Here is an 18,462-nt window from a genome sequence, read left to right as displayed (position 1 = left end):
TCACGACAACTCCCTACGCAAAGATCTATACGTTATTCATAAGTAACCGAGCGATTTAGTGTCTTCTATAATCTTCTCAACGTTTGTTTCCTTGTTTGAAAAAATCAACTCGTTCCTCACTTTCCACATACATCAACAAACCGCCAAAATAATGCCTTGAACAACTTTTCTAACTAATAGCTAGTGGTGTTTATTATTCTCTTTCAAACCAAAACCGTTTAAGAGTAAGGGGCTGTTTGTTTACCTCTTAATGAGGCACTTAATGGTTCAGACCTCTTACTGGTTCAACACTTAATGGTTCCTGTTTGTTTCACGAGCAGATGTCTGAATGGTCCAGACATTTGCCTCTGAATGGTTAAGATTTATACAGAGTCTGAATGGTTAAGATCTCTAACCTGAATTGGTCAGATATTTGCTTCTGAACGGTTAAGCATTATACAGGCTCTTACCGGTTCATACCTCTTACTGGTTCAGCACTTAACCATTCAGATGTTACCAAACAGCCCCTAAACTGGATTACATATTCAGTTTTTTGTTGAAATCGAATTGGGTTTTCGGTTTCAAAAAAATCTGAATTCCGTTTAAAATGATAAAACTGAATAAGCCAAATAAACCCAAATATCAAATAATGATTATTTAAGTTTTATTATTTGGCCCAAATCCAATTACAACTTTTTATCTCAATCTTTTCTAGCCCAACCCAATAACAAATAATGGAAATAATGGTAAAAAAATTTAAAAAACAATGAAAAACTTGAAAAAAAATATTTAGCTTGTTTGGTCGAAAACCGAGTCAAATTCGAGTTCGGTTTAGTTTTGAACCTCCTGAATTTCTTCGGTTGTGACCGAAAAAAAATTCAAACCGAACACCCTCATCATAACAGCCTAGCAGGAAATGCATCAAAATATATATATATTTTTTTTTCAAATTTTATTTATTTATTTATTTTTATATTTGTTACCCTACAAGACTCGATAAACAGGGTTGTCGAGTTATGCATACGTATACCTAGCGAACAACATAAAAAAAAAAAAAAAAAAAAAAAAAAAAAAACCGAAAGTATCAACTAGGCAGTTTTATAAAAAAGAAAAAAGATCAAGTTGAAGTACAGACAAAACCATACAAACTGACTTGAGCTCACTGAGTTACGGTCCAAACGGTCCGAGCCAAAAAGCATTCGGAAAAGAGGGGGGGAGGGGGGGGGGATTATGAGTATACGGTATATAACTGTTGACATTCAGGTTGACTTTATTACCAACGGTTTCTAAGTTAACCCGCTACTTTTCTATGCTGACGACTCTATCTGGTGGTGCTCCAGGTTCCTGAGCACGATTCTTGCAAATATCTTCGCTTCTAACGGAGCCGAAGCTGCGGCCGCTGCAGCCCTCAGAACGCGCGGTGCGCCCGACACTTGCAACAGGTTCATGTGGTGGGGTGCGTGCCGCCCACCCGGAACAGTAAACTGTAAAATTTATAATCAAAATACGTTAATATATAGTTGTCCAAGAGAAACAGTTGCCAGTTTGACTTTGTTTGACCTGAAGAAGAGCGAATGCAGCACATGCTTTGAGCACGGGAGACTGATTACGCAACATGGAAACAAATCGTCCAATTTCAGCTCCGCTGACAACGTTAACAAAACACATGTAAAAATTATTAGTCAGGGGCATATTAGACATTTCAGGCCATATCCGTTTTACGTTCTTAGGGACCTCGTATCATTGTAGCAACAATGAAGGTTTTAGAGACATACTTCATGTAAAATGAGGGTTCGGTTAGGCAGGGGTAACTTAGTCATTCCCCTAGCTTCCTCCTTTTTAGGACCAAAGTGCCCTTCAATACCGAAACTTCACATTACACGTGTGTATGTATGTGTGTAAGGGGGGGGGGGGCATGGTTTGGTTCGGTTCAGTTTTATGGTAAAACCGAAACCGTAAGCGAAATGTTCGGTTTTCCATTCGGTTTCGGTTTTTTCAGTTTTAGTCGGTTCAGCTTTTCGGTTTTTTCCGGTCTTTGAAACGAAATTACGTAAGATTCAAAAGTAAAAAGTATAATCCAATATTTAAGAATCGTTCTTAGATCTTTACATTTAAGTTATTATGTTTAGCCTTTTTAATTAATATTTAATACTGTTCACATAAACCTAACCTTGTAATCTATTTTTATGTTTCTCCAAACTTTTTATTAAGCCATTTTCTTTTATAATACCTTGAAAATCATTTAATTTTTATGTTAAATTTTGTTAGGTAATGGATAAATCATTTCAAATATAAATAAACATGTTAATGTTTTTTATTATAAATAGAGTAAATTACGTTTTTGGCCCCTGTGGTTATATCACTTTTACTATATTAGCCCAAAATAAGAATTTTTAACATATCTGCCCCCATGGTCTCTATAACTAACCATTTTGGCCCCTAAGTCTAACCATTTTAGCCCCCATGGTCTTTATAACTAACCATTTTGGCCCCCATGATCTCTAGACTTAGGGGCCAAAATGGTTAGTTATAGAAACCATGGGGGCAGATATGTTAAAAATTCTTATTTTGGGCTAATATAGTAAAAGTGATATAACCACAGGGTCCAAAAACGTAATTTAAACTTATAAATACTTTATTTAACATCCAAGAATAAAACTAATAATTTCTAAATCAAATATATAAAAAAACCATTAAAAAATGATTTTTAGGTTATTTGGTTCGGTTCGGGTTTTTTCGGTTTTCTGCTCGTTCCTAATTGTGTGTATCAATATATAAGTAACATACCTGCATCGTAAATGACCTGCTTCAAGTATACGGGCAGATTCAGTTACTTGTGCCAAAGGTGCAGGAGCCGAAGATAACGAGGCAGCAGAAAACGCTTGCGGGTCAGCAAAAGTCAACACAAAAGTTTCAATGTGCTTCAAGGCCATTCTCCTTGCCCTTTCTAAACCGACACTCTTCGAACCGCCTTCTGCTGAACTCCCTACCAGAGCATATTCATCCATTCTACGTACAAAACAACAAAACGATATAAAACTTTGACTAAAAAAGTCAACAAGAAACACGTAACTTAATTCAAGATAATTCATTGAAGATTTACCGGCCATCAAACATGTATGCCAAAGCTAACGCGGCCATGAAACGAGCCATTTTCGACATTGACGAAGAACACAGATGAATTAACGCTGGAACACCACCGTCTTCCACTATTCGCAGAGCATTTCCGGGGTTGAATGCAAGATTCCAAAGGGCTCCGGCAGCGGTTTCGTGGACATCCTGATATCGTACCGACATTTTAAATTCAAACAAATTAGTTTTTAATAAAATATGCTAATATATATCATAATCGTTTTACATATGTATGATGTAGTCTATGATTCCAAAAATCATATTTTTCTTATATTATATAATAAAGAGTAAATTACGATTTTGGCCCCTGTGGTTATATCACTTTTACCCTTTTAGCCCAAAAAAGAATCTTTTAACATCTGAGCCCCTAACGTCTTTTTTTCTAACCCTTTTGGCCAAAAGGGTTAGAAAAAAAGACGTTGGGGGCTCAGATGTTAAAAAATTCTGACGAACACAATGCAAATTTCTAAAAATAAGTATCAAAGGTACTACTTTTCTAGAAACAAAAAGATAACACATGAAAAAGAAAGAATATAGAAACGAAAAGGAGAAACAATCACTCACTTCCGTCTGAGACCGTGCTAAAGTTATGAGCGGTGCAACGCCCCCTTCTCGCCCAATCGCAATGCTAGTGAAGATGAAAGAAAACACAGATGATATGTGTGTGTGTATATATAAATAAAATATATTTTCTGCACTTGCAATATCATATACAACTCTAAAGATTATATAGAAAGTTGCGCTTTTTCTAGTCACTTTTGGATACTTGTGTTAGATAGATAAAAAAGGGTATTTTCAGTATTTTCAAAGAGTAAATTACAAAAATCGTCCTTTATGTATGTCACTTATTGCAAACTGTGTCCTTTATCTTCAATAATTACATAAAACGTACTCGATGTTTGCAAACCCTTGCAAGTTATGTCCTTTAGCCCCAACTCAGTTAATTTTTAATGGTTAAATCTGACTAAATGGACCCCACATGAGGTTATTTGGTCATTTTACTCTAATGTGGAGTCCACTTGGTCATATTTAGCCACAAAAATACCCTCATGTGGGGTCCATTTGGTTAGATTTAACCACAAAAATTAACTGAGTTAGGGCTAAAGGACATAACTTGCAAGGGTTTGCAAACATCGAGTACGTTTTTTGTAATTATTGAAGAAAAAGGACACATTTTGCAATAAGTGACATACATAAAGGACGATTTTTGTAATTTACTCATTTTCAAAAAAAAAAAAAAACGATATTCCTTGTACGACGTACCTATTGGCTTCTGATACTGAGAGTCCCCAAAGAGCACCGGCTGCTCTCTCCTGAAGACTTGGAGACGCGTTTGAACACGATTGCGCAAGAGCAACCTAAAATGAGATTAAAAAAAAAACAAATAAATTAATTAATGCACATACTTGTTTTCAAGATTGATTGTAACAAGGTTTAAGTTGCCCGTGCATTGCACCAGGATGAAATTCTTGTTAGTCGGCTTAATTTTATCTTGTGGGGCCACCTCTTTTAGCTATGCTCAATAGTCGATCCCATTGACTGGTCAAATAAAAATCTGGTCACCTGTTTCGGCTAAATCAAGTTTGATTGTCGTTGAGATCTTTTTAAAGGGCCCAATTCGAAATCCAAATTAGAACCTCAAAAAAATGAAACTCTAATTTTTGATAGGTTTTTAGCCTTTATATAACATTTCCAAATAACCCAAGACTTAACCATGTAATATTTATCGTATCAATTTACGTAGTAATTATCTTCTTAAACTACATAATAGTCGTCACCTCGAATTACGTAATAATTATCTTCTTAAATTACGTAATAATCATCGTCTCGACTACATAGTAGTTATCTTCTCAAACTACGTAATAGCTATCATCTTGAATTAGACCGCGGGGTGTGGGCTTGGGTTTGGGGCGTGGGAACTAAACCAACGCCGCTTTAGCCACACCGGGCCAGCCAGGGTAGCGGCGTTGCCCCTCTTGCGTGGCTATGAAGCCTGTCGTGGGGCAGGTTGGCTAGATGATGTGGATGGCTGGGATTGGCTAGCAAAATATGACCGTTACCCATAGCCGTTTGGGCTAGCCGTTGGCCATGGCGGTAACCGCTATGTAAATCAATTTTTTAAAAATTTTTACCTATAAAAAATACTCACCCCAAACCCCCAAATGTTTTACACCTAATTTCTTCAAACACAAATCTTCATCCAAAACCAACCCAAAAACCGAAAATGGTTAACTGGACCGAGGAGGAGGAGCTAGCGCTAGTGACGTCAATCGTTGACGCACAACGAATGGTACGCCGTGGTCAAACCGCCTACTGAACACGAGCGTTTCAGGAATACCAACATGTTGAAAACGCGTGTCACAACTTGAACGCGTGTCAACATAAGTGGCGGGAGCTAAAACCGCACCTAGATCGGTTTAAAGCATGCTTTGATCGTGTGCCTGTGGGCGACCTAAGCTACGACGATCGAGTGGAGATCGCCAAAATCGAGTACATGCACGATGGGAACCCAGAATTTCGTTGGGTTCCCCATTTTAATATTTATCGTACTTTGTAATTATTTTTTAGAATTTATTATGAAGTTTTTTTTTTATTTTATTAGGATTTATTAAGTTGTTTTTTTAATTTTTTAGGATCTATTAAGTTGTTTTTTTAATTTATTAGGATTTTATGTAACTTTTTTATTTAAATTAAATTAGCGGTGTGTTTTATTTTATCAATCAATCATACCCAGTAAAATCCCACAAATAGCTATTTGTAGGGTCTGGGGAGGGTGGGATGTAGGCACACCTTACCTCTACCCCTACCCCTAGGGATAGAGAGGTTGCTTCCAGAGAGACCCTCGGCTCCAAAACACCCAGAAAAGAAATAAATAGAACATGAGGGGGGGGTGTGTGTGTATGAAGCTACCAATGTAACATGAGTTGCGAAAGAGTACATGGCAAAACAAGAAAAATATGACAACACAAAACAGCCTATACACATAGTTACATATCTACGACCATACACTACACCTAAAAACACAATTGTACCCTCTCCTAGAAATCCTTAACCTTAATCCTACGTCTCCACGAGCTCCTATCATGGACCATGTTCTCAGAGAGGTGCAACTTTGCAAATCCTGCCTAATCTGCTCATCCCAAGTAATTTTGGGTCCGCCTCTACTCCTCCCCTCCACCTCGAGGGTTTCAACCACTTTAACCGGCTCTATCGCCTGCCTCCTCTTCACCTGCCCAAACCATCTCAATCTTCCCTCCTTTATCTTATCTGATATACTAGCTACTTCTAACCTCTCCCTAAAAACATCATTTCTTATCCGGTCTAACCTTGTGTGCCCACACATCCATCTTAGCATTCTCATCTCTGTCACCTCCATCTTGTGTGCTTGTACTTCCTTAATGGCCCAACAGTCGGTTCCATATAACATAGCAGGTCTAATTGCAACCCTATAAAATTTCCCTTTAAATTTTGTTGGGAACCTCTTATCACACAATACCCCAGTGGCAGCTCTCCACCTACACCATCCAACCTGGATGCGGTGGGCAACGTCACTATCTATCTCCGCATCCCTCTGAACAAACGATCCTAGATACTTGAACTTAGTCACCTACGGGACCACTTGACCGTCAATGGTGATCTGAATGTCCTCATTGTTGTCTACTCCACTAAAGTCACAATACAATTACTCAGTCTTAGATCAACTAATCCTTAAACCTCTGCCCTCTAAAGCTGCTCGTCACTCTTCTAACCTCGCATTCAGGCTTTGTTTACTATCAGCAACTAACACAATATCATCTGCAAAAAGCAGGCACCACGGAAGAGCCCCCTGAATTAACTTTGTCAACCCATCTAGGATAACTGCAAATAGAAAAGGGCTCAAAGCAGACCCTTGGTGGAGTCCTACCTCCACTGGCAAAATTAAGTCTATATACTTCCCAGAAACCCCTCTACTCTCCAAACTATCCCAAATCAGTCTACGTGACACACTGTCATAGGCCTTTTCAAGATCAATGAACACCATGTGTAGGTCCCGTTTCTTTTCCTTATACTTCTCCATCAATCTCCTTAGAATATGTATTGCTTTCGTAGTCGATCGCCCTGGCATGAAACCAAATTGGTTTACCGTGACTTGAGTTTCTCTTCGGATTCTCGTCTCAATTATTCTCTCCCATAATTTCATAGTGTGCCCTAGCAACTTAATCCCTCTATAATTCCCACAACATTGGGCGTCCCCTTTGTTCTTATACACAGGTACTACTACACTTTTCCTCCACTGATCTGGTACTACTACAACATTGGTGTGTTTTATTTTATAAATGTCAAAATAAAAAAAAAATTCCACATGTCAACCCAAGCCCCCAACCCACGTCGCTACCACACCCCACTTTTTTTGGGGTGGCCTGGTGGAGCCCATCTCCGCCACATGTCAACCCAAGCCCCCAACCCAAGCCCCACACCCAGCGGTCTTGCATAGTAATAATTATCCACTTAAAATACGTGTTGATAACACGTAATACTTATCATCTAGAACCACGTAAAAGCTCGAGTATAAATAGAAGCCTTTAGGTTTCATTTTTCACTACACTTTAAACCCGACTATCTCTTGTTTTACATGCCCTGTACCCACTTTACCCGATGTTTCTCCACGATTGGGCATGCGCTCATAGTACGAGAAAACCGAAACGTATCGAAGTGTTAACCGACGATTTACGAGGTGTGAAAGTTCTAAGCTTTCACCAAGCACAAGTTATCAAGATGAATACGTTTAACTATTTTTAAACTTAAAAATGATTTGTTTCTTTGAAAATACCATATGAAAGTATTAAATATGTTTGATGCATATGGTAGTCTATGGATAGCATTCATGCCATAAGTATACGTATTGTTTGATCAATTTGTACACGTAACAGGGCTGACACGAGTTTAGTAGAAGATATACATAAGCTAGCAAAGCCCGGTAGGAGTCTTGCACAAAACTGAGAGTGACATCGGTGTATCTTGTGATTGTACACTCGGGTTAAATGGTCCCTTTGAAAGTGTAGGCTATTAAAGGAAAATATGGTTATACAACTTTAATACTAGTCATGCTAAAAATATGTGTCTGTTAACGTTATTCACCAGCTTTCCGCTAACATCATTTTCAACACGTTTTCAGTTAATTATAAATGAATGTATTTAGCAAGGGTAGATGCTAAAGGGACTATCGCTCCTTAGGCCCGATAAAACCTTGTGACGAGAATTTTATAAAACTGTGAGGAGACGGTAAATGAATTAAAAAGATTACCTTTTGTAAAGAAAACGTTTTGCATGCACAAGGGCTATTTAAATCCCCATTTATGCAAGAACATTTTATTCAACTTACTAGTTGTTTAATACAAAAGAAAGAGAAATCTTTCCGCTGTGATTTACTCATAACAGGTACCAACCAATTGGTCACAAGCCCGGGATGTCAAAAAACCAAGGTGAGACACAATGCGCACCCCTTTCGATTACTTGGTGAAATGGGCGGACGTAGTTGGTTCCTTCGCCGTACAAGTGTGGTGCAAATATGCATTCATCAGGGAAGCTCCTTTTTGGTACCTTGCTTTGTTTGACCAAGACTTATGATATTGCTTTGTAGACTCGGTATGTATTAAACATTTGTCAACAAACGTTGCTCCCCCGTTTTGCCTTTAGGTAATACCGACCTACAAGACCAATCTACGAATTTCACCATTTTCGTGACTCACTATGTTGTCAAAAGCGCAAAAAGCGCGCGCCTAGGCGCCCAGGCACAGCGAGGCGCACCTATAGCGCCTGGTGGCAGCCTAGGCGCAAAAATGGGTTTTTTTGAAAAAAACGGCCTGAGGCGCAAAAAAGGCGCGCAAAAACGGCATGAGGCGCAGAGTATAAGCAGGAAAAGAAAACAAAAAAAAAACGAAACTGAGTGCGTATAAAAAACCGCCTCATGCGGGCCCGGGTTTTTCGGAGCTGCATTCGTGTCCGCAGGTGCGGGCACGCACGAGTTCAACCAAATTCCAGCTCAGAAACTCATTTTTGCACCGGGCCCCCCTGCGCGCGGGTAGGACTTGTGGTAAAACATGTCATAAAGCTACAATAGAGTAGTAAAGGCTTTACCTTATAAACAACCACTCATTTGTTCCCACACCAATGTGGGAAGTATTTACCACCTTTTGAGACTTTTATTCACACACCCAAAACTTACAATATATAAGTCCTAAACTTTTGCTACTAACTATTAGCTCCATGATCTTAAATGACATATATAATAGTTTTTTTAATTTTATATATGGAATCTTATTTATTTTCAAAGCATAACACATTTTTTATATTTTTTCTCTATGTGCGCTTTTCTTAAAAAAACCCACGTTTTTTTTGCGCCTTGCGCCTAGGCTCCGGGCGAGGCCGATGCGCCTCGCCTGCGCCTTGCGTCTTTGACAACATAGGTGACTCGTTCATTAATTTCAAAGAAATAGGCTTGATTACCGTTATGTGTTATGTGATTCGATACTCCGTTGTAGAGACACCAAGTGCCTTTCTCCGTTGGCTCAACTCTCGAAACGCTTCGGAATTACCCCTTCATTAAGAAAAACCGTCTCTTGATCACATCTTATCATAAATAATGTAGGCTCCAAATCATCGGTTTCAGCTAAAGTTAGCTTCTTCATGTTTCTTCACACGTTTCGAACACGCTAGCGCGAAGTGACTGAACTTAACACAGCAGTTGCGGTAACACTGAACTTGTGATCTAACCTTCCTCTTTGGTTTGACCTGTGATCCTGACCTTCCATCTTCATCCCGTTCATGACCTTCAATCTTGGTCCTGCTCATGCCGGTCACAACCTTATCTGGGTCCCTTCCTTTCCCTTTATACGAATTACGGTTCTAGTTATTACGTAAGTATTTAGAGAACATTAGATTACCTTGGTTGTTCTCTTGAGTCTCCTAGTCTTTCATTTGTTCTTCGTATGTTTTTAAACATCCTACCATGTCACTGTAAGCAACGGTCTTCAAATCAACTTGTTCAATTGAATCAACCATGCGAATGAACTTCCTCGGTAGCGTGTTTAGAAACTTTTTCACGAGTTTGGGTTCATCAATCGTAATACATTTTCGGAAAGCCTCCGTGTGAATTCGTTAACTGAACTTGGATCTTTCATCTTCAAATTTTCAAACTCGGACATTGACGTTTGCAACATTGCACCCCTAACCCGATCAGCCTTGAGATGTCGTGTCTTCAAAATGTCCCACATCCTCCTTAGCCGTATTCAAATTCCCGACGTGTAAAAACTAATTTTCGAGTATCGATTGAAATAACGCTATCGCCATGTTGTTCTTCGCATCCAACCCTGTTCCGACTTTCAATTTGATCCCATACTCCGTAAACGTTGAAAATTGCCTTCACTCGCATGCCCCATATTATGTAGTTCGTTTAATTCAAATGGGACAAACGAGGCTAGCCGAATTGTTTTCTTTAACCGTAACAATTGGTCAATCACCATCCGCCAACTTACCTAAAACCCAGCCCCGAACCACTCTTTAAAACCAAATCCTTTTGCTCACACAAAAAACCAGTTACGAATACCTCTCACTAAACCAAATCACTTTGAAAAAAAAAACCTTAAATTGCTTTGAAAACCTTTCTTTTTTTTTCATAACATGTGCAAGCCTTTGAATTGCCCACAAAAAAAAACACTAGAATTTTACGACCGTTTTCCTATTTTCTTTAGCACGGACCCAAATCAGAAAAAAAAAACACTGTGTAAGAAAAATCCTCCACTGTAACAAAGACCTCGCAAATCCCGTATCTCCTGCTACCATGGGCGAAGCTTTTAAGGGGCGCGGAAGGGGGGGGGGGGGGGGCGACCCCCCGAACTTTTCGCTCAGTAATGGAGAGTATGTAGTTTTCGTATAGAAATTTTTAGGTATATGCGTTTTCGACCCCCGGTTTTATAGAAACTTTTAGGCCCGGAGTCCGGTGACTTCCACCCCCCCCCCCCGGTCAGAATTCTCAAGCTTCGCCACTGCCTGCTACAAAACCGGATCAAAGGAACCCTCTTATTCTTCTGATTCGCTGCCGCCGAAAACGAAAGAGCACCAGCGCCGTCTTTTGACCAGGAATACCTCTCGTGGAACCCGAGACTTGTTGTGCCAAAACGGATCGGGCCGAAACCCGTCTGGTACCGCTTTTTGATTGCCGCCCTACGAGCCTAATTAACATGCATCCTCGGTAGCTTGATCCGACTGACCTGCCATCGGTTCGTAAACTCGTCGTACGCGAGGAGTTGATTAGTTGTCGTCGGTAACCACTTGCAATCCAATCACCTACTCGTAACTCCTCATCTACCGATGACGAGTACTTGTTGGATTTCAACGATTGAACTTCGCTCTGATACCAATCGATAATCAAACCAAATGACACACACGTCGAATTTGGATTAAATAACTCTCAATCTTATTAACTAGAAAAAATATAACTCTAAAACTGATTACAAGCTCATAACCATAATCGCAACTTTGATTAGGTTATATAGACAATGACTCGATACAATTAAAGATGGGCTCGAACTCCTAATTAGACGATAAATGAGACCTCACTTTATCTACTAATCTAATTAGCTATAATAAATAAAAGACAACTCTTTTTATTTATCCCTAATTGATATAAGTAACTGACCCAATTACAAAACTCGAAACCCGCCCACTCCTCGAAACCCGCCCACTCGATCCAACCCGACACCAACTTGTGTTCAAGAGGGAATAAATAATTTAAAGAGAATTAGTTAGTAATTCTTGCATTTGTATAATTTGTGTTGAATTCTAGAGGTCTTTGAGTACTTCGCTCCTATTGTTTTGCTCGTTTATTATTTTTTATTTTTGGATCCAAGTTATGTTGTGTGAGAAGAAATGAAGACATGATCATACAGTGTTTTCACCAAATTGCCACCTAAAGCTCTATTTTGACTTTTTAAGTCAACATTGACGGAGTAACTCCTAGTTGTTGTGTTCATCTAAAACACTAAATGAATGACATGTAAGATGTCGTGTATGTAAATACGATGCTACTAGAGTATAAAATAAATAAAAGTATCTAAAGCCAAAAGTCAAAAGTCAAAGGATAAAACGTCATACCAGGGCTTCAACACCGCCCGCTAATGCAATCCCCTCTCGGTTTCTGTCGTCGAATGATAAATTCCATAACGCACCAGCCGCTTCTTGCCTAATGAAGAACAAATGAAAACTTTTTACGCTACAATACATAATAAATTAAACGTCTATTAGAACAACAATTGTACATATATAAATGGGGAAGGTTATTGTACAAATACAATAGCCCCTTAACGTGCGAAGGTGCGAAGTAAATTACGCGTGTTCATTTTTCAAAATACGCACATTACAAAATTCAAAGCCCGTATGCTATCAAACTTGAAAATTACGCAGGGTTAAACTCAAATTACGCATAGGTTGGGTTAACCCTAATTACGCATGTTACAAACATAATTCCGCACGTTATTTTTTGACTCCGTACCTTCGCACGTTAAAACACATTTGTATTTAAAACTTTCAAAACTCAAATTACGTATGGGTTGGGTTAACCCTAATTACGCATGTTATAACCATTATTACGCATGTTATTTTGCACACTTCGTACCTTCGCACGTTAAAACTCACTATATATATATATATATATATGTATGTATATATATATATATATAGAGTGAATTTCAAGGATTGTACTTTATCTTTATACTCATTTTCAGGCGCTGTCCTTAATGTTCAAAATTGACGACTTTTGTCCTTTATGTTTTCATATCATACACGTTTTCTCCTTTAGGCCTAACCCAGTTAGTTTTTTCAGTTATATTTGGTCATATGCTTTGCACATGAGGGCATTTTTGTCAATTCAAAGGTAAGTTCAACGGCAGACCTGAAAATGGGTATAAAGATAAAGGACAATCCTTGAAATTCACTCTCTCTCTCTCTATATATATATATATATATATGTATGTATGTATATGTATATATTCGGTGATCAGACTCAGATTATCAACTTTGATAGTAAGATGTTTGAGGGTTCGAAAAATCTGATTTTTTAGAAAAAAAAAAGATAGAAAAATGACCTAACACCGTCATGTGTTGAACGAATAAGTAGAACAAGTGCATCAAGAGCTCCGGCTTCTTGTCCAACCGCAGCATTGTTGGTGTTGCTATCACCATGAGCCGCTAAATTAGCCAATGCACGAGCCGCCTATATAAATTATAATAATCACAAAATAAGAAAAAGGCACTTCTTAATATTTTCTTTGACTTTGTACGTTAATAATTTAATATCCCTCAAAGCACTAAAGGTAAAATATTACGTTACCTGTTCTTGCACACCCTCGTGCTTGCATTTACGAGCAAGAGTTACTAACGCATTAATACCACCAACACTTGCGACTTCCATGCTACATTTATCATCCGCCGCCAAATTTGCAAGTGCCCCTGCCGCTCGTTCCTGATAATCAAGAAATACTTAAATTATTTTTGGCTTTACTCGTAAAAGTAAGACATCAAACTTGTTTTGACTAAAAATCAATAAATCTTTAAGAGTAAAATGCACGGATAGTCCCTGTGGTTTGGTGAAATTTCACCTTTAGTCCCCAACTTTTCAGAATTACACTCTTAGTCCCTGTGGTTTGACAAGTTGTTACTCGGATAGTCCCTAAAACGGATGAAGGTTACTCGGATAGTCCCTGTGGTTTGACAAGTTGTTACTCGCATAGTCCCTGTGGTTTGACAAGTTGTTACTTGGATAGTCCTTGTCATTTCACACCCACTTAACCAGAAAAACTAACCTCCATCCGCTTTGGGGACTATCCGAGTAACAACTTGCCAAACCACAGGGACTAAGAGTGTAATTTTGAAAAGTTGGGGACTAAAGGTGAAATTTCACCAAACCACAGGGACTATCCGTGCATTTTACTCAATCTTTAAAAAACAAATCTTTGCATTTGTGAAAGTCGTAATGACGTATATAGTGCTTACCATACTAGATATTTGTACTTATTAATTACTTTTTAGGTTCTCTTTTTAGCTTTAACGAAAAAGTGTTGCCTTCAGAAAAGTCGTATATTATGCTTGCCATACTAGATACTTCTACACGTTCATTTATTTTTTACGTTAGCCAATTCAATTTTCTTAATTCATTTCAGTTTTGAGTAAATTATGTTTTTGACCCCTGTGGTTATATCATTTTTACTATATTAGCCCAAAATAAGAATTTTTAACATATCTGCCCCCATGGTCTCTGTAACTAACCATTTTGGCCCCTAAGTCTAACCATTTTAGCCCCCATGATCTCTGTAACTAACCATTTTGACCCCCATGATCTCTAGACTTAGGGGTCAAAATGGTTAGTTATAGAGACCATGGGGGCAGATGTGTTAAAAATTCTTATTTTGGGCTAATATAGTAAAAGTGATATAACCACAAGGGCCAAAAACGTAATTTACTCTTTCAGTTTTACTAAAAAATATACGTTAAAACCTACGCTTTTTGACTTAAATCAAGAAATCTTTGAGAAAAAAGTTCCTTAACCCTTTACAAAAGTCAAACTTCATCACTTTAAGGTAACATAATTACTTTTACTCATACTAAAATTTTCTTTGCTCGTTTTAAACATGTGGCACAAAAATCGAGACACGTACCAGAACTCCATCACCACCTCTAGGCCATTTAAAGATCAAGTCCACTAACGCTTTTATGCCACCAGCTTCAGCAATAGCTCCCTAAAACAAGATTATTTGTATTAGTAAAACGAGGTTTTCAGCGTCGTCAGAGTTTTGAATACGATAAAACCGATAATAAACAAAACAACCTTATGCTCTTCCCCAACCGAAAGATTCCAAAGCCCTCCGGCAGCCTCTTCAGCCACCATTCGGTTCATCGATTTCGCTAAGCTTGCAAGAATGGTGATGCCGCCACCTCCCGCCACAGATTTTGCGAAAGCGGGATTCACCGAAAGATTCGCAATCGCCTACACGAAACGATTATTTTGTTAAGTTACCAAAAAGTTTCTTATACTTGTGCGATTAACATAGTTATTATTAATAGCGAATAGCGGACGATAGCGGCAAGCTACCTATATACTATGTAGCGATAGTGATGAAATAGCAGGTGCTATTTTATGTTTAGCCACGCACTATGAGAAAATTTTGGAAATATTTTGTATGTATATTATATCCAAATAAGCTTGTTTTATACGCTGCTTTATATGTATGCTTAACAAAAAAAAAAAAAAAAAAAAAAAAAAAAACTATAATCCTGCTATTTTATACCTATAAAATCCGGCTATTTATATTAAAGCGAAAAAAAAAACAGAAAAAGACATGAGTGCTACGCTATTCGCTATAGCGCTTGCTATGAGCGCTATTAATAACTATTAATGAATCATAAAGAGTTAATTACTGTTTTCGTCCCTGTGGTTTGTCAAAAATCACTATTTCAGTCCATTAGTTTAAAAATTGCGATTTCAGTCCCTGTGGTTTCACTTTCGTAACCATTTCAGTCCCTGTGGTTTCACTTTCGTAACCATTTCAATCCATTTATTCTGTTAGTACAGGGACTGAAATGGTTACGAGGTGGACTGAAATGGTTACGAAAGTGGAACCACAGGGACTGAAATCGCAATTTTTAAACAAATGGACTGAAATAGTAATTTTTGACAAACCACAGGGACGAAAACAGTAATTAACTCAATCATAAAAGTGCAAAAGATTCAACCTTTGTAGCTTCTGATTGAAGCCCCTCTTTCCAAGATCGTGCAAGACCTAAAAGAAGTTGTATACCGCCACCTTTCATGACCGCTTCAGCGCGTCCGACATCAACATTCGTGTTTTCATCATCAACGACTACAAACGTTGCAAGCCCGGTGGCGGCGCGTTCTTGAACGTCTTCTTGCGAACTCTGCAACAAACCAAGCAAAAGATCCGCACCTTGAGTGAGCCAAAACTGATCGAGCCCGTTTGGGTTACTTTCGGCTATACGTAAAAGCGAATGCGAAAGAATCCATTCAACCCATGTCATAAACTCGTTCAAATTCCCGTCTTTCTTCTTCGATGTGTTTCTCCAAACGGAGAAAATGGTCCGTTCTTGTTCTCTCTCTATGTCAGGAAACAACTGGGATAGTTTCGTAAACGTGTCGTTAAAGAAACTAAGCATCGTTTTACCATGACAGTTAATCTTGGTGAAAACAGTGGGGTCTTCCTCTAACAATGGGCAGTTAAACGCGCACAAAAGTTCTAAACTTTTTAACGACGAAAATATCCTCATAACGGCGTTCGGAACAACATCGGTTCTAGAAACATCTAAACCTTTCAAATTCGGAAGCTTGCTCCAACTTTCACTCGCCAAATCCCACTTCACGCTTGTGGTCCCCGCAACGCACAGAAAACGAAGCGACACAACATTTCCTAATGCCACCTCATCGATCTTTAAACAATCAATAAACCCAATTTCATAAAGATCAGAGCATCGAGTAGCTAAACCGTTTATTGCTTCTTTACTAATTTCCCGGATACCCGAAAGTCGAAGCTTTTTTAGCTGATGGCAGCAATTAGCTATTTGAAGTATCGCATCACTCGTAATTCGTTCGCAGAAATCAGGCCCGAGTTGGAGGCTTTCGAGAAGCTGGTGACGCGCTACGATTACCGAAAGAGTTGAATCGTTGAGCTTCCGACAGTAATCACCGCTTAAATCTTTCAAATTTTCAGCTCGAAGATTTATTACCGCATCAGCATTGTCGGCTCCGCGAAACCGAAGCTTTTGGAGATTGGAACAGCGGGTAGCTAACACTTTCGTTACATCCCAACCACATTTATGAGCACGAAGATCTAACGATTGCCATAAACACGAAGAAGATCCGAGCGATCTCCAGCTTCTGCATGTTGACGACAAATTAGCCCGATCACGATAGTTTAAATGAGTAAAAAGCTGAATCACAGTATCGTCGGGTAATCGCGTCCAATCCACAAATCCATCCGCATTCAGTTTTAAGTAATCTGCATCCTCGGTTTCGGCTTGATCCGTTAAATCCGACTTTTGAGCTCCTTTCGCACACTTTCGTCTAACCCTTCGACTCATCTCATTAATCCCCACAAAACCGATCATAAACACGCACCGAAACACTCAAGATTCAACCATTTCAACCTCGAAACATCCTCTTTTTCCACACAAACAAAAACCCTTCAATCAATCACCTATAGATCACAGAAAACACCCAAAACCGAACCTCAAAACCCGCACTAATTCTGTAATTCACATCACACAAAGGCACCCAATTACGAACATTAATCGATTTTCAAATCCCGAATTCTATAACCATAAAAGAATGCCCTTTCAGTAACCTCAAGAACCCTACAATCGAACTAACAACAAACAACAAGAAAAGGGCAAACAGTAGGGCACACAATTAAGCAGATTTCACATCACACAACACACATCACAATCCCCAACATCGAAATTGCAATAAACATCAAACAAGAATCAGCGAATTTCGCAAACCTGATGTGGGTATTCCATAAAAACCTCTAATTCGCAATACCCATCAAGAAATCAATCGCCTTTTGAAGCAAATTGATTGCAAGAAGCTGCAAAATGGGTGTGGTTTTAGAGAGAGAAACAGGGGTGCAGAGAGAGGAGGAGGAGGAGGAGGAAGAAGAAGGGTCTAGAGCGAGAAGGAAAGAGGGGACAAATGTGAGCAAGGGTCGGAGAGAATTCAGGTACTTATTTGTGTGTATCAAAGATGAGAATGAGAAGCAAAAGCCCAAACCCACAAGGGCTTGTGTAGTTTCATCATGTGATTCTAGAGGGTGCCCAAGTGAAAGTTTTTGAGATTATATTCAATAATATTCAACCTTAGTTCAATGTGAATCAATGTAATTGAATGTAATATTGTTATATACTATTTAGAGGTGATTTTATGTATTTTCTTTGTTTGGTTTATTGAATTAAGCCTTCTAGAGGATGGGATTTCCTAGTAATGAGTATGATATTTTTAAAAGATATTGTTTAGGGTAGATATGTATGTATATATAACAATGTGCAGTTTTAGATCATGAGACTTGTAGTCGTTTCGAGATTTTGTGTTGTCTTTGTTTAAACCGGAGGTGGTTTCACGTGGAGGAGATGCAGAAATTTGATTGATTAGTATCGGTTTTACTATAATGTATCATAGCCATTGCATACTGGCGAACTTTGTTTACATGAGATTTGATTTATTGAGAACTTTGGTATGCAACTTTGAATTTAGGAATGTGATGTCTTGAAAATGATAATGATGGGACGTTTGAGGACTTAGTGAGAATGATG

The 18,462-nt window shown here is 38.6% G+C and overlaps 1 protein-coding gene across 2 annotated transcripts; it reads right to left on the bottom strand.

Annotated features, from left to right (window-relative positions):
* Window positions 1-1,057: 1,057 nt before the first annotated feature.
* LOC110900126 (protein ARABIDILLO 1) lies at window positions 1,058-17,915 on the bottom strand. Of its 2 annotated transcripts, none has more exons than XM_035981713.1 (13): window positions 17,656-17,915; window positions 15,877-17,402; window positions 14,972-15,130; window positions 14,802-14,882; window positions 13,478-13,609; window positions 13,233-13,360; window positions 12,244-12,331; window positions 4,375-4,469; window positions 3,676-3,739; window positions 3,083-3,258; window positions 2,767-2,988; window positions 1,540-1,624; window positions 1,058-1,463 (listed from the first exon to the last, which is right to left on the bottom strand). In XM_035981713.1, the coding sequence occupies exons 2-13, from the start codon at window positions 17,260-17,262 to the stop codon at window positions 1,287-1,289; spliced, it is 2,793 nt and encodes a 930-aa protein (XP_035837606.1). In that variant the 5' UTR covers window positions 17,263-17,402; window positions 17,656-17,915; the 3' UTR covers window positions 1,058-1,286. The 2 variants fall into 2 exon arrangements, with proteins under 2 accessions (XP_035837606.1, XP_022002720.1); XM_022147028.2 differs by having other exon boundaries at window positions 15,877-17,351.
* Window positions 17,916-18,462: the final 547 nt, after the last annotated feature.

Source organism: Helianthus annuus, chromosome 13 (genome assembly GCF_002127325.2).
Source record: "Helianthus annuus cultivar XRQ/B chromosome 13, HanXRQr2.0-SUNRISE, whole genome shotgun sequence".
Classification (NCBI taxonomy): domain Eukaryota; kingdom Viridiplantae; phylum Streptophyta; class Magnoliopsida; order Asterales; family Asteraceae; genus Helianthus; species Helianthus annuus.
This window is presented reverse-complemented; position numbering and strand designations above follow the sequence as displayed.